The 15,638-nt window shown below is 35.7% G+C and overlaps 1 protein-coding gene across 5 annotated transcripts in view; it reads left to right on the top strand.

Moving 5' to 3' along the window:
- Positions 1–15,638, top strand: part of f (espin protein forked) — a 110,521-nt gene that overhangs the window by 38,685 nt on the left and 56,198 nt on the right. For all 5 annotated transcript variants that reach the window (XM_069504867.1, XM_069504866.1, XM_069504865.1 and 2 more), the window contains exon 2: positions 1,962–2,111. In XM_069504867.1, coding sequence (XP_069360968.1) covers positions 2,005–2,111 — 107 coding nt within the window. In that variant the 5' untranslated portion in view covers positions 1,962–2,004. The remainder of the gene's footprint in view (positions 1–1,961; positions 2,112–15,638) is intronic.

Raw genomic sequence — 15,638 nt, 5'->3', positions numbered from 1 at the left:
CGAGACAGACCTAGTTCGCTCCTTTCGCTTTCGCTAGGGAAATGAAAGAGATAAATACTTAGCAAAAATCTAACTAGGGAATCCGATATTTTACGGCTTGTACGGTGTAGGATTGTAGGTGTATGTGTTACTTACATTAGCTGTTATGTTTTTAACTTAAATTAGTACTTAATAACAAAAAAAAAAAATTGCATTTGTGACGATCGAACCTTTGTATTTACGAACGTATTACGGAATTTATGTGAATAGTACCTACTTACGCTATATTATGCCAATTCTTAAAGGGAAGCCGATAGGAATCGTGTTATATTGACTCTTCGCCGCTGATACCTACCTATACCTGTGTTCGTAGTGACTTTGTGATTCGATTTTTCAACAGATTTCGTTTGTAGTTTTTTTTTGACATAATAAAGTCCAAGATCATAATATTAAAAACCTTATTAAAAAGGACTTAAGATGTAAACAAAATAATTAACTAAGTATTATTATATTAGATGTGTACCTACGTAAGAATTCAATCAGTACCCATTTATTATAAAATAATGTGAAAGTGTGTTTGTTTGTTGGTTTATTAGGTTATTGGTTTGTTGGTTTGTCTTTCAATCACGTCGCAATAGAGCAACGGATCGACGTGATTTGTTGCATGGATAGAGTTAAAGACCTGGAGAGTGACATAGGCTATTTTTTACCGGAAAATCAAACAGTTTCCACGGGATTTTTAAAATTTTTAAAATCTCAATCCACACGTACGAAGTCGCAGGATTGAAGGACAAACCAACAAACCAACAATCCAACAAACCAATAAACCAACAAACAAACACACTTACGCACTTTATAATAAGGGTACTGGTTAGCCGTTCCGCCGCGCCTCTAGTCGACGTCGATGCAGTTTCATATAAATCTATCAAAAATCTGGATTTTTTATGTTGCAATGCGGCCTGACCCGGCCCGCCTGGTCTACCTATTCCTTACTGTACATAAACCTGCCAAATTGTAAGATATCAAATCAGTTTATCCAAACTTTATCCTTATTCCTTTATCTAGGGCTGAGATCTATAGAGCGCACTTTGACTTTGCTCAGACTTAAGATTGAGTTACAACGAGACAGATTTATGTGAGACATATAGCTCTGTCTCGTTTTAACTCTGTCTTAAGTCTAAGCTAAGTCAGAGTGCGCTCTATAGATCTCACCCTAAGGTTTATCCGATCCTTTCCTGTCTTTCTTATACTTAAATCCATATTAAATGACAGAAACACTTAAAAAGTTACTTTAGAGTCTCTGATGCTTGCCCCACGTGGTGCATTGGAAATTGTTTAAATAATAGACTAAATAATTTTGTAGGCACATTACTGTCAGGCTTTATCCAGTCCCGTAACAGAACACTTACTTTATAAAATAGGTTAATTGGGATACGGAGCATAATATAGCGTTGTACGGAAATAGAGTTCTTTACTTTGAAATGACCAATAATTCTATATTCATCTTTTATTTATTAAACCTTTAATAAAATAGATTTAAATTCGTTCATTTAAATATTTTTATTTTATGTACAATATTGTATTATATTATAAATTAATGTAGGTAAGTTCCCAGAGTTAGATAAAATATAATTATTATTGTGTTCTGTAATATTACTGTAGACAGCGACATCTAGCGTGCAGTAGATAAACTATCACTACTCGCAGCACTTCATTTGGTAGCGTGGTGATTTTATAATAGATGGCGTTGTTTATCACGCGTAGCCATAGATTTAGCAATACTTAAAATTTATTTGCGCGTAGCATTGAAGCCGCTCGTTGAAGTCTTTTGTTAGCAAGATTGAGCAATTAAGATTTATACGGATAAACTTTAGCTAGTAAAATAAAAAAAAAGTTCTTTTAGACTTTAGAAAGTAAACCTAATAAAAAAAGAAAGATCAATGATGATGTGAGGTTTGATATAAGTAATCTTTGTTTTATAGGAGCGGTCGACTGGCTGTCGAGGGGTGGTGGTGCGGACGCGCGATGGCGGGCGGGCGCGCCAACAACGGCGCCCTGGCGCTGCACTACGCGGCCGCGAGGGGCTGCCTGGACTGCGTGCGGCTTCTGGCCAACACCACGCCTGATGTGTCGTGAGTATCCGTCTACTTCTTAATAGTTGTAACTTGTAACACCACGTAACTCGTAGCAACTTTACAGGAAAGCAAAACATTGGCTGCTGTCAGAGGTTAAAGTTGTTTGATGGATACCGTGCAGTTACTTTTAGGGTTCCGTACCCATCATGATCAAACCATCGCTTTACTACAGAGCACGGGTCTCCTATCAGAGTGAGAAGGGTTTCGGCCATAGTCTGCCACGCTGGCCAAGTGCGGATTGGCAGACTTCACACACCTTTGAGAACATTATGGAGAATTCTAAGGCCTGCAGGTTTCCTCAGAATGTTTTCCTACACTGCTAAAGCAAGTGATATTATTTTAGTCACTTAAAACGCACATAACTCCGAAAAGCTAGAGGTATACGTGCCCGACCAGGTGGAGGTAGGAGGCGGATCTACTAACCACTAGGCTATCACTGCGCTTCTACCGGGTTCCATATCCATAAGGACCCTATTACTAAGCTTCCGCTATCAGTCCGTCCGTCCTTCTGTCTGTTAGCGGGCTATATCTCGTGAACCGTACCTAATAGTCGAAATTTGACACACAGAATGTGTTACACAACATTTAAAAAGTACATAATGTTCTATTTTATAATTTTTATAGTGTTTTATATACACTTCACTTCACAGTGAACAAACATATATCACTTTCGTCACGACAGCAAGCGAACATAGCTTAGTGGTCAGAGCGTCTGGTGCGATCCCAGGAGACACGCATTCGAATCCTGCCGGTCCTCAATTTTTGATATGAATTTAAAGAATTATCTTGTACGATAGTACGGGCTCTTCGTGCGCGAGTCCGACTCGCACTTTTTGACTACCATTAGCCATTATCTATATATATAAAAAGGAAAAGGTGACTGACTGACTGACTGACTGAATGACTGACTGACTGATCTATCAACGCACAGCTCAAACTACTGGACGGATCGAGCTGAAATTTGGCATGCAGATTGCAGATAGCTATTATGACGTAGGCATCCGCTAAGAAAGGATTTTTGAAAATTCAACCCCTAAGGGGGTGAAATAGGGTTTTGAAATTTTGTAGTACACGCGGACGAAGTCGCGAGCATAAGCTAGTTTTTCTTAATAAGTACATCTTTATAGATCAAGAAGCTATTATATAGAGTTACTATAATGATGTATATTTACTGCAGATTACTTATCTAGCTCGCTACATTAGTCACAGCTAGGCTAGCCACTGGAGCGTGAGATGTGGTAAGTGTATGGGTGTAGGAGTTTTTGTATGTTCGTCCGATAACTGTCCGATCACGGCAACTAACGGGCTTTGAAAGTGTTTGTTTAATAGGAACCAGCTTTTACCGTGGCCTTATCCACACAGATTTAGGGGTTTAAAAATTCCGATGCTCTAGCCCAATTTCATTTGGGGTTGTTTTTTCTTTGTGTGTGCGTGCCAGGATTTTCTGACTTGGGTTTTCATAGGCGAAATGTAAAGGGCTGTAACTTTTTTTTTTTTTTAATTTATTCAGATTCAAGTTAGCCCCTGACTGCAATCTCACCTGGTGGTAAGTCACGATGCAGTCTAAGATGGAAGCGGGCTAACCTGGCGGGCGGGAACCTGGCAGTTTTTAATAAACCCATGCCCCTTTGGTTTCTACACGGCATCGTATCGGAACGCTAAAGCGGAAATTTAGAAATTGTAAAATTCCAAAGCCCTGCCGGGAATCGAACCCGGGACCTCCCAGTAATAAGACCACAGCGCTTACCACTGCGCCAGGGAGGTCGTCCCTGCCGAGTGTCGACATTGGACCCTCATGTGGCTGGGGGTCTCCTGTCCTCTCCCTCGTGGTATACGGTTAAAGATCTTTATTCTCGCTAATAATATTGAATTCACTTACATGAGAATTTTTAGTTAATAAACAATAGGTATCTTATCTATAAATCAACTGCGACTTTATACAAAACAAAGTATGGTAGGAATATTCAGTACTTTCTTTATTGGATAGTCATTGCTTCTTCGCATTGATGATCACATCCACGTAGATGCCGCGAGCATCATCTGGTGTCATTTAGTATCATCATCTATTACTTTAGTGAGATTGTCTTGTGATAACACAATATTTCTCTTTTACTTATGCTTTGATAGATACAGGCCTCCTCATTCTAGCCATTCTTCGCGGTCTCCTTCAACATTTTCACGCAAGCTTGGTGATAATATCATCTGATCAAAGAGATAGTCGTCTTCTAGTGTTTCTTTTTCCAGTACATAGTATCCTTATCAAAACTCAATTAATTCTTAAATGGAGAAAGTACTTAGGACAGGTTAATTATTTATGAAATAACTCAATGAACTTTTGAAAACTGATACCTACGGTCTACGGTATTGCGCCAAAAGTAATTCGAAGCGCACGTAACGAACGGCAAACATTTATGGCCAATTATAAAACCATTCTTTGTCTATGATTATTCAATGAATATTCCCGTCTCATTTTTCTGTAAGCGTATATAAAGAAACGCCGTGGTGAAAGCGTTACCGAATTAATTGCGCTTATCCGCGAGCAGTATCGCGCAATGCAATCTGAGCATCTTCACACTCTGCAGATCGCTACCATGACTATGTGAGCCTGGTACTTTTGTAACATATTACTTATCTCAAGTAAAGTTAAGGATTTCTTAAACAATTTAGAAGTTTATTGATCTGTTTAAGTAAAAAAAAATACCGTAAGACCGTACCTGTATTATAATGATTTTCCGAAACGAATTTTTTCCTGGTTTTCTCTTTCCTTTTAAATTTTTAGATGTCAATTTGGTAATTGTTCAAAAATAAAATAAAATATAAGTACGATGTATTACAGATTTGATTTATCGTAGATCGCGATTTTTTTTAACTCAATGCATTAAGTAAATTGAACTGTTCAAAAACTTCATAAATTTTTCATAGTTAGTAAAACTCCATTTTAACAGCGAAATAGTATTAGGTATCGAAATTGGACGTATTTTCTGAAATGTTCGAACCCACAATAAAATTAATTAAGATATTATTATAACCAAACTGGTAACATACAGCTGGACAGTTACGGTAAAATAAAATGGAGAAAAAACATTAATTAATCTTGACATACTTACTTCAAAAAATATTTTTCAGTAATTAATTGAAATAGCTGGCGACCTCGCACCGGAAGACGCAGTGTTGGAAGACCCCCCACTAGGTGGACGGACGACATCAGACGAGTCGCAGGGAGCCGCTGGATCCAGGCGGCGCATCACCGTGGCGTGTGGAAGTCCCTACAAGAGACCTATGTCCAGCAGTGGACGTCTATTGGTTGATGATGATGAGTTGAAATAGCAATCTTACGCGTAATACCAGTTCTGGTATTTAACCAAGTATTTGATTGTAACTCAGATTAGTTGGACGACCAGTATTTACACGGAGCGATTGATATCACCTCACAGCTGACCCCATTTATAAAGAACTAGATGATGCCCGCGACTTCGTCTGCGTCGATTTAGGTTTTAAAAAATCCCGTGGGAACTCTTTGATTTTTGACTTTGTGATGTCCTTCCCCGGGATGCAAGCTATATCTGTAACTTTCGACATCCCGAATAGGAGGCGGACGTCTAAAGCCTTTACATATGCAAGGTGTTAGAGGGAAATAAAAAAATTGTAATCAAAGATTCTGATAATCAAAATTATTAGTCTCTAGTAAAATTCCCGAATAATAAATGAATGATAGATATAATTAATGTGTAATTTTTAACATCGCGTGCGGAACTGTTATTAACGGAGCCTTTGGAAAATATAATATTATTATGCAAAAACATGTTGTGAAGCTCTATAAGTAAGTGGGTAAGAAATATTTCTAAGCACAACCATGCGAACACGCGGCATAAGAGAGCGGGTGATTATGGGTCAAAAGTTATCTTTTTACCCTTAAAATAATTTAACTGTGCTGTAATTTTGATCGTCAAGGAATGATATTATTATGATAATCCAAACAAAATTATAAGACTATAGACCGAATAAAAGTTGGACAATGTTACAAAATTTAAATGCGCACAATTAGAGCTATAAATCCCATGATTTATGATTTTTGATTTTTCCCTCTTTTCGATTTTTTGTAAAAATGTAATGAGGATAAAAATATTTAAAAAGAAAAATATCAATAGGTAGCCTATGTCAGTTTCCAGGTTTTTAAATATATCTTTTATAATATCCGTGCAAAAAATCACGACGATCTATTGCGGCGTGATTGAATGACAAACCAACAAACAAACACAGTTTCGGATTCATATAATACGTATAATTAGTATGATTATGCAAAACATCATCTGTTTAGTTCGTAGAGACTAGTAGAGCCAGCTTTATAATCTAAGCTGCATCGATGAAATCATGTACACATCACATTTATCAGAAACTGGAATGTTTACGTAAGATTTTCCGCTACCGCGTCCCGCTAAGCCCATTTCCAAGCCCACTACCATAATCAGAACTCATTTGTTCACCTAGAAATGCACTTAGTCGAGTGAAATTGTACTCTGCGTGCGCTCGTTTCGAGTGCAATGTGTGTGAGTGACCGATTGGACTTGCTGCCTAATTATGTATCTGTTGATATGTTTTTAGTCTGTGGTTGACTTGTGGTGACAATTTACACGGAGGTACTTTTTAGTTTTTAGTGATAAGGAATCATAATAGGTCTTTTTTTTTTTTTTTTTTTTTTTTTTTTTTTTTTATTTTTTTTTTTTTTTTTTTTTATACTTTTTTTTTACTTTTTTTATAGGTCTTTTTATTGTTAATAATTATTCTTTATTGAAAAAAAAACAGTCGTCTAATTAGTCTCCCCTGGCTACAAGAATACAAATTAAATTACACTTACATAATTATAAAAACATAATTAACAAAAATAAAACTGAAGTCTGTCGGAACTGATAAATAAAATATGATAATTTTTTTCAATTCAGTTATAGTTATGTTATTAATTTTAATTAATTTGAATGTATAAATATGTAATAATAATGATGTTAATTAATGCTGTAATATGAAAGTTGTAGCAACGTATCCATCTAAAAAAACTTCATTATTGTTGATATTAAAACTATCTTTTATCACCATAAAGAAAGGTAAACAAAGTTTTCACATAGTTTGAATAAATAAGAACTTTAGTTATTTTATCACAGTGAAAAAATAAACAAGAAAGTTATCACATATTTTTATAGTTATTAGAACCTTAATTTTATCTATGCTAAAACGCTTTAAAATATAACAATTAAAATTTCTCTTTAACTACGTGTTATAGTAATAAGTAGTACCTACATAATATCGACAGTATGAAAACCTTTAAATCAGTTTTAAAACTCGCTTTTATTACATTACGACTAAAGTAAAAAAAGTACAGTATTTACTTCTTATAGATAAAAGTTTAGTCGTTAAGCCGGAAGAGATTAATCAATCTACATAACGACAATATTTATCGAGGTCAAGTGCACGTAACAATGGCATCCGTAATCTGAATACAATAAGCGATTGTCTTATATATCTGTCAACATAAGATGCATTGCTTGCACCGCCCTAGTACGAGAATGTTCTGCTCTCATTAATTTATTTACTTATAACTTTTGTTTTTATCGATCATCTTAAAAAAAGTTTTTTTTTAAATTTTTATAATATTTAGGTCAATATACTTACACAGATATTTTTGCTAAATTGATAAATTTTAAATGTTTCCGAAATTGGATGTTTTCTTATGCACTGACGAAATAATTATTTGGATAAAAACATATTGCTTAAAGCTATGTTTCAGTTTATCAGAATGCGTTTGCATTATCATATAATTTGTCAGAGAGGAACGAACTTGTTTGACATTTTAATTAAATGTTGAAATCGGTCAAAGAATTTATCTGAGTTTATGCAGTGCGTACGGAAATTCAACATGTTGGGAGATTCGTTACGTACGACGACATGTCAAACATTCAGATGTTAATGTTTTAGTTCAAACTCATAGTAAAATTTCCTCCTTATGCACCAATCAAATTTTACGAATTTTTTGAAAGTTCTTGTCACTAGAAAGGCAACCCTAACCAGTTGTAGATAAATTTGACTATTCAATAGCTCTTAGTAAAAACGTAATTAATTGTCTTATTCTATTCTGATTTATTCCTTGCCGTTTCAAAATTAATTAAGTGTGCTCTTGCTAGCATTCACTTTCTACTTAATAATAAGGCTTAATATAATTTTAAATACCTACTCACCTAGTTATTGACTATCAGCACAGTTTTACCTATTAGGCTTGACTATAAAATATATTATTTTTATTGGAATATACTAATTATTATGATCTTTATCTAGTATTATTGTAGCATCATAGATTTATGACACTATTTTTGAATACTGATACCAAAATATTCTTAAGAAATCATAAAAATATACATAATAATGAATATTTTTATGATTTGTAGAATATAAGATTTATGCATTATTTAAATATTTTAATTAGATTTTAGACTGGCTAATTTATTAACTGCCCTATGTGTAAAAAGTTGTTTGGGTAGAGTTCACTTTTTAAAACTTTTTAATGTTTATATACTTTAAGTTTAATTATCTATATTATACTATAATCTTGACCTTTAATCTAGCGTGAAATACGCTCAAAATATACGTTATATATCACCGGATTTAATAGCATTTTTCGGTATATAACCGTATATTATAACCGACGCGCGTGATCAAATGTGCCGCCCGGTTTCCTCTCAGCTATTCGTGCAAATTTTCTGGTGCATATAATGGATTACTTGTCAATTGGAAAATGCATTTTTTATATTGTTTTTATATGAAGCGAGCGCATATAAGCGGTTGGTTTCACTTGTGATGGACATTTGTCGTAATATCTTGCGCTTGCTGTGATTTACTATTATATGTAGATTATATATTATATTTAAAAAACGTTTTCTAGTATTTAGTTGGTGATGATATAGTTTAGATATGCTTTTATATATGTCGTGAGTTTCAAGTAGATATAATAGATATATAATTTAGCACAAATAAATATCGGTATAAATCATTACGTGTCCGACTCGTTGTTGAGTTTTTAGATGCCAATTAGCACTTTTATGTGATTAAAGAAGATAAAGTGGCTATTTATGATCATAGCAAGAAGTTAACTTTAATTTTGTAAGTGTATAGTGATGTGTTATTTTGTAGACTCATTACGGATAATATAAATAATAGATTAGGATTACGGATATATAAACGAGAAAGAGATATTATGGATATTGGACAGAAAGAGGTTGATTTTGTTCAACAAAGTGATCATACTGTTAATTATCATTAGTACTTACACTGTGTAATGCAATGTTAAATTCAACCACAGACTAAAAATATATCATTGACAGGATAAACTGAAAACTTTTGGGAAAAAGTTTCAACTTGTGCTTATCGAACTCGAAAAAGTTCGTTAAGGATTTTGAATCCGGAGTGACTTTATATGGTGAGAAAATAATTGTGATGGTTTAAAAAGGAGCTTAATTTCGAAAATAAAGATGGCGACTTGTCCCCGACGAGAGCGCCCTCTACGGGCATCTACGATGAGGCTGAAGTATTCTAAGACCATACCAGCGAGTACTGTCAGGTAGGCTCATCAAAATCTTGTTTTTATTATTTCACACTGTCAAAAATTACCCGAGTAAGCTTGGCAGCTTGGCGAAGTTTGTCTGGCAGGGCAGTTTTTATGCAGTTTGAGATGGAAGGGGTATTGGCGATTTTAATATGCCATCCACCGCGTTTCCTCGACACCAATAAGCTTGGGAGAAATATATTGGGATAAAAAAACGTGTTGCTTCGACCAAGAAACACGTTTTTGCCATACGGTCAACGCGCGTAAGTAGGTATACGCGTGTGACTGCTGTGATGTTAGGCTGCCATGAATGGGGATCCATATAATAACAAAAAAAATATGGGTGGGTACAAAATTTATCATCGTCTTCATCAACCCATCACCGGCTCACTACTGAGCCCGGACCTCTTCCCAGAATGAGAGGGGTTGGGGTTACCACGCTGACCAAGTACAAGTACTACAAGATTGGCAGACTTCACACACCTTTGAGAACATTTTGGAGAACTTTCAGGTATGCAGGTTTCCTCACAATGTCCTTCAGCGTTAAATAAGTGATATTGCACAATACTCTGAAAAGTTAGAGGTGCGTAACCGGGATCGAATCCGGGCACGCACGAGGAGGCGAACATGCACCAATAGGCTATCACCGCAAAATTACTAGCTGGTAATCACTCTAGTTAAAATCAAATTCATAGCAGTTTATTAATTTTGTTAGCTAATACGTCCAATCAAACAATTAAATAGCTCGTATGAAAATTATGCACAGTCATCAATCTTAATTTTCTATTGAAGTTAACAATGTAATTAAATATTTAGGCTACGTCATACTTTGATCTACTTTTTATTTAAATAAATCTTATGTAATGTTATTAATGATACATATATGATATTACAATATTATATCGATAGAGTTGTTAAAGAGAAATTCTGCCAATCATTTTTCCATTTAAACGCGTAACTACTACGTTCTAGAATAGTTTTCTCTAAATTACTTACTTACACAGTATGTTATCGTCATAACTAGATTGTCCCATCGCTTAATAGGGTCTTGTAGTAATAAAATGATGTGATTTTTTTTGTATAGCGGTAGTTTATGGGGCTAGAATTCATTATTAAAGAGATTTTTTTTTTAAAACCGGCCAAGTGCGAGTCAGGCTCGCGCAATGAGGGTTCCGTACTACAGTTGTAATTTTACGACATTTTGCACGATAATTCAAAAACTATGATGCATAAAAATAAATAAAATATGTTTTAGAATGTACAAGTAAAGCCCTTTCATATGATACCCCATTTGATATAGTTATCTTACTTCTAAAACTGAAAATTCTAATTATTAGTGAAGTTATTTTTTTTTGTGCGATGTAAGCCTAAATTCACGGTTTTCAGATTTTTCCCCAAATATCTGCTATAAGACCTATCTACCTGCCAAATTTCATGATTCTAGGTCAACGGGAAGTACCCCGTGGGTTTCTTGACAGACCGACAGACAGACAGACAGACAAAGTGATCCTATAAGGGTTCCGTTTTTCCTTTTGAGGTACGGAACCCTAAAAACATAATTTTTATTTATTATTATAATAATTTTTATTTATTTTTAATAATTTTCGTGACAGACGGACGGACAGACGGATGGAGAACGTCGCACCATACGGGTTCCGTTTGTACCATTTTGGTACCAAAATAATTATTTGTTTGGTCATAACTAGGTGTATTTGGATGTTTTCGTTCACGCAACGATAATAATATACTAGTTACAAATATTTAAATGGCTCCTATGCTAATCACATTATTTTGTAGCAACTTCATTATTCCATTTCGTAGTACATTTCGATACATCCAATCAGGTATTTCATTTCGAAATGAGGTGACCGGCAATTCATTTTCATACATTTGATCACTTTCCCTAATTATACGTGTACATACATGATTATTCCTTACTTGCATACAATTAAATGTACCTATTGTGCAACAATATAATACGGAAACAACTTTATCTTACTTAAATTAGAGTTCAAATCAGATTGACAAACGTATCCGCTTTTTTTTGTAGTTTTACAATTTACCGCGTGTATAACAATAGGTGTTTTTTGCAACGCCATCTGTTGTCGAGTAGAAATGATGGGAAAGTGTGTAAGAAAATTGAACATTGTCTAACAGATTTTCTCCTTGTTGACAATGTATTTATTAATTGTTAATGAATTATGTAGCTTCAAAGGCGAAGGTCAATTGTTATATTAAGCTTGCGTGTTTAGATATTATTACTACCTATTGTTAAATCTCTAGGTAAAGATTTCAATATCTTACGCTGTTACTTTTTCAGTAGTAGGGACATAACTGTTGATTTTCTTGCCGGCTTTTCTTAGTAAAAATCCGATTTACGAACTCATGGTGGAGTTATGAACGTACGAACGAAGTGCGAAGTCGCAAGCATCAGCTAGTTATTTTATAAAACTCTCATAGTATTGCACATTACTCTATTAACTTTAAAAATGGAAAGTTAAAAGTGAAATGACGTCAATTATTCTAACCCTTCATGTTATAACAATAAAGACTTAAATATTCTTAGCAAGAAAGGCTATAAAACTACAATGCTTTTTGTAAAAGCCGACATAAGTGCAAAATATGTGCATTATCTCTATGACATAATAGGCATAATTATCAAGTTATTACAAAACTATGATATTATAAATGTAAAAAAAAGAATGAAACGTATCTACACGTTATACTTCGACCTTTAGAATGAGATTTCGGCTTTGGAGAGCGTTGCCTCTGTCGCTCATACCTATGTGACGTTTTATCGGTCTCAACGATAGAGACAACGCTCTACGAAACTGCTATCTCTTTCTAAAGGTCGATGTAGAATATTTTCTGCCGCGTACTGTAGGTACTCTCGTGCGTTTTGTTTCCTCTTTGGTCATCAGCGAGCATCAAAGCTCTCTTATTACTTATTATGATATTTCGGAAAAATCAAAGAGATCCCACAGGACCTTAAAAAAACAAAACCACACGAAGTCGCCAATATCTTCCCTGACATCCTATAGACACAGGTTATCTAGTTAGGAGTCAGATCCACCACCCACGCAAATGGCCAAGTTGTAAAGAGTTTTCTGGTTTAGTATAGTTTTAAAATATTTGTGCGGGTTTGTCACTTTATGTTTATGTAGGTATACTAATAAAAAAATAAATATCATCTAGTTCTGCATACTTTTATGGACTAAGAGCCAGTGTGTAATGTGTTAGTGTCGTGGCAACCCCCTGTCAGACTCTTAAACTTTCAGAGTGTCTGGCAGGGGGGGGTTTGCTCTCTATATTACTTGTGTTATTTTTTTTATTTTTTATCATCGACCCACTGAAATAGACATAATTATTAATTATACAAGTAGTAGGTACACTGGAAAAGGTGTGCTATACAAAATGACAGTTATTTTTGATTTGGAGTGCCCCACGGAGCGTACCGGGAATTAAAATTAATATTTCAAATGGTATTGTCCATATTATCTTTGTATTGACACTATGTTGACGGATGTCTTCTCACTAACATTTAGTTCCAAGTAGGCTCACGTGACGCTCACTACTGCTATCAGCGCTGAAATGGCGAAAAAAATGTTGCTTCAAAAACAAGTCGGCAATAGCAAATCCAGTGTATACTTACTTGTATTAATTGAGGCCAGTGAGTCAAGGACATTCCTGTAACCAGTAGAAAAATATGTTTTAAGAAGCACTTAAGATGGCCTTACATTCAATTCAATATAACATAATGGTTCTCATGATCCTCTCGATTACGAAACGATGTTCCAATAATTGAAACATCGGTTTAGCAATCGATTTTATTTCGATGTTATCTGTAGCAATTCGGGCAGCGGTCGGCGCAGCGAAAGTGTATGAAAAACGCCGTCTCATGTAGCGTGGCTTCAGACATGCTGGAGAAACGTAGGTTGCTTCAAGTGATAAGAAGAAAGCGGATAAAAAGACTGAAAGATATTTTTATTTTTGAAAATCTTCAAAAATTTTACATTTTGAATTTAATTTACATTCATTTTTACATTTTGCATTTAATTAATTTATTTAATTAATTTTACATTTTGAATATTGCCATTAAATAAAATCAATCACTACCCATATTATAAATACAAAATGTTTGTTGATTTATTGGTTTGTTGGTTTGTCCTTCAATCTAGTAGCAACGGGGCATCGGATCGACGTAATGTCTTGCATATGTGTGTAGTTAAAGACCTGGAAAATGACCTGAAAAACTATTCAGTCTTCTGTATACCCTGCCGCAGCTTGTGCTTGTAATCTATGGTACTGAAGCCTTTTCGGAATCCGGCTTTGTTAGTCTGCGTCCCGCTTCTATTAAAAGTATCTCATCATCATGATCAACCCATCGCCGGCTCACTACAGAGCATGGGTCTCCTCTCAGAGTGAAAGGGGTTTTGGCCATAGACTACCACGCTGGCCATGTGCGGATTGGTAGACTTCACACACCTTTGAGAACATTATGGAGAACTGTTAGGCATGCAGGTTTCGTCACGATGTTTTCCTTCACTGTTAAAGCGAGTGATATTGAATTAGTTAAAACGCACAAAAACTCCAAAAAGAGGTGCGTGCCCGGGATCGAACCCTCGACCGAAAAGTATCTACGTATCTATATAATCATAAGTACGCGGAATAGCGCGGGCGACGTGCGGCTGTGCGTCCACACCCCGATTGCCATGTCAACCTGTCCCGTACTATACCTATAGTAAAATGTAACTCAAGCGCGAGCTAAGCGAGCGCGATGTTTTTCACAATATTGCCCTTAGGAGAGGTATTTGCTTCCTTTTCGGCACCGGCTTGCCACCCTATTTGCTACGCCACTGGCTGTACCCGCGGCTCCAGTTGTGTGGTCTCGTCGTAGTGTAGTAGGTACCTATAGAAATTTATGGGCGGTTGGCTTGCACACCCTAGGGCTCTGCGCCCGGGTGCACTGCACCCCTTGAACCGCCGGGTAAAGACGGTCCTGTGAAAAAACCGCTCTTTTGTGTCACTTTGTACCATACCCAACCTCACGAATTGCTGCGTAATTAATGTCAGTCGAAATAATTTTGAGTAAGATTTGTTTCTTTTCCAAATTTTGAAACATGATCGTGACACTTGTTTGTCGTTCCGTGTTCATTGTTGTTTCATAAATCTCTATCTCCATGCTCTGATAGATGAGCAGGGTAGCTTAGTGGTTAAGACCTCAGCCTTCTTTTTTGGAGGACGAGTGTTCGATCCTTGGCACGCACCTCTAACTTTTCGGAGCTATGTGCGTTTTAATTAATTAAATATCACTTGCTTTAACGGTGAAGGAAAACATCGTGAGGAAAACTGCATGCCTGAGAGTTCTCCATAATGTTCTCAAAGGTGTGTGAAGCCTGCCAATCCGCACTGGGCCAGCGTGGCATAAGCCATTTAAACTTTTCTCATTCATTAGAATCGCTAAATTGTAAGTAGATATAATTAGTCGAACTTTGGATTGGGTATGATGCAGTACTTACTATGTACTTACATACTTACTTATTAGGGTTCCGTACCTCAAAAGGAAAAACGGAACCCTTATAGGATCACTTTGTTGTCTGTTTGTCTGTCTGTCAAGAAACCTACAGGGTACTTCCCGTTGCCCTAGAATCATGAAATTTGGCAGGTAGGTAGATCTTATAGCTGACATTTGGGGAAAAATTTAAAAACCGTGAATTTAGGGTTGGATCATAATGTATGTACATTCTAAAACAGATTTTTATTTATTTTTATGCATCATAGTTTTTGAATTATCGTGCAAAATGTCGAAAAATACGACTGTAGTACGGAACCCTCATTGCGCGCGCCTGACTTGCACTTGGCCGGTTTTTTTGTATAGTACGCGACAGGTTGAAATGGCAATCGGGGAGAGAACACCCCACATATCCGCATAGCTC

This window comes from Maniola hyperantus, chromosome 19 (assembly GCF_902806685.2).
Source record: "Maniola hyperantus chromosome 19, iAphHyp1.2, whole genome shotgun sequence".
Taxonomy (NCBI): Eukaryota; Metazoa; Arthropoda; class Insecta; order Lepidoptera; family Nymphalidae; genus Maniola; species Maniola hyperantus.
The sequence above is the reverse complement of the archived record's forward strand: the minus strand, read 5'-3'. Positions and strand labels throughout refer to the sequence as shown.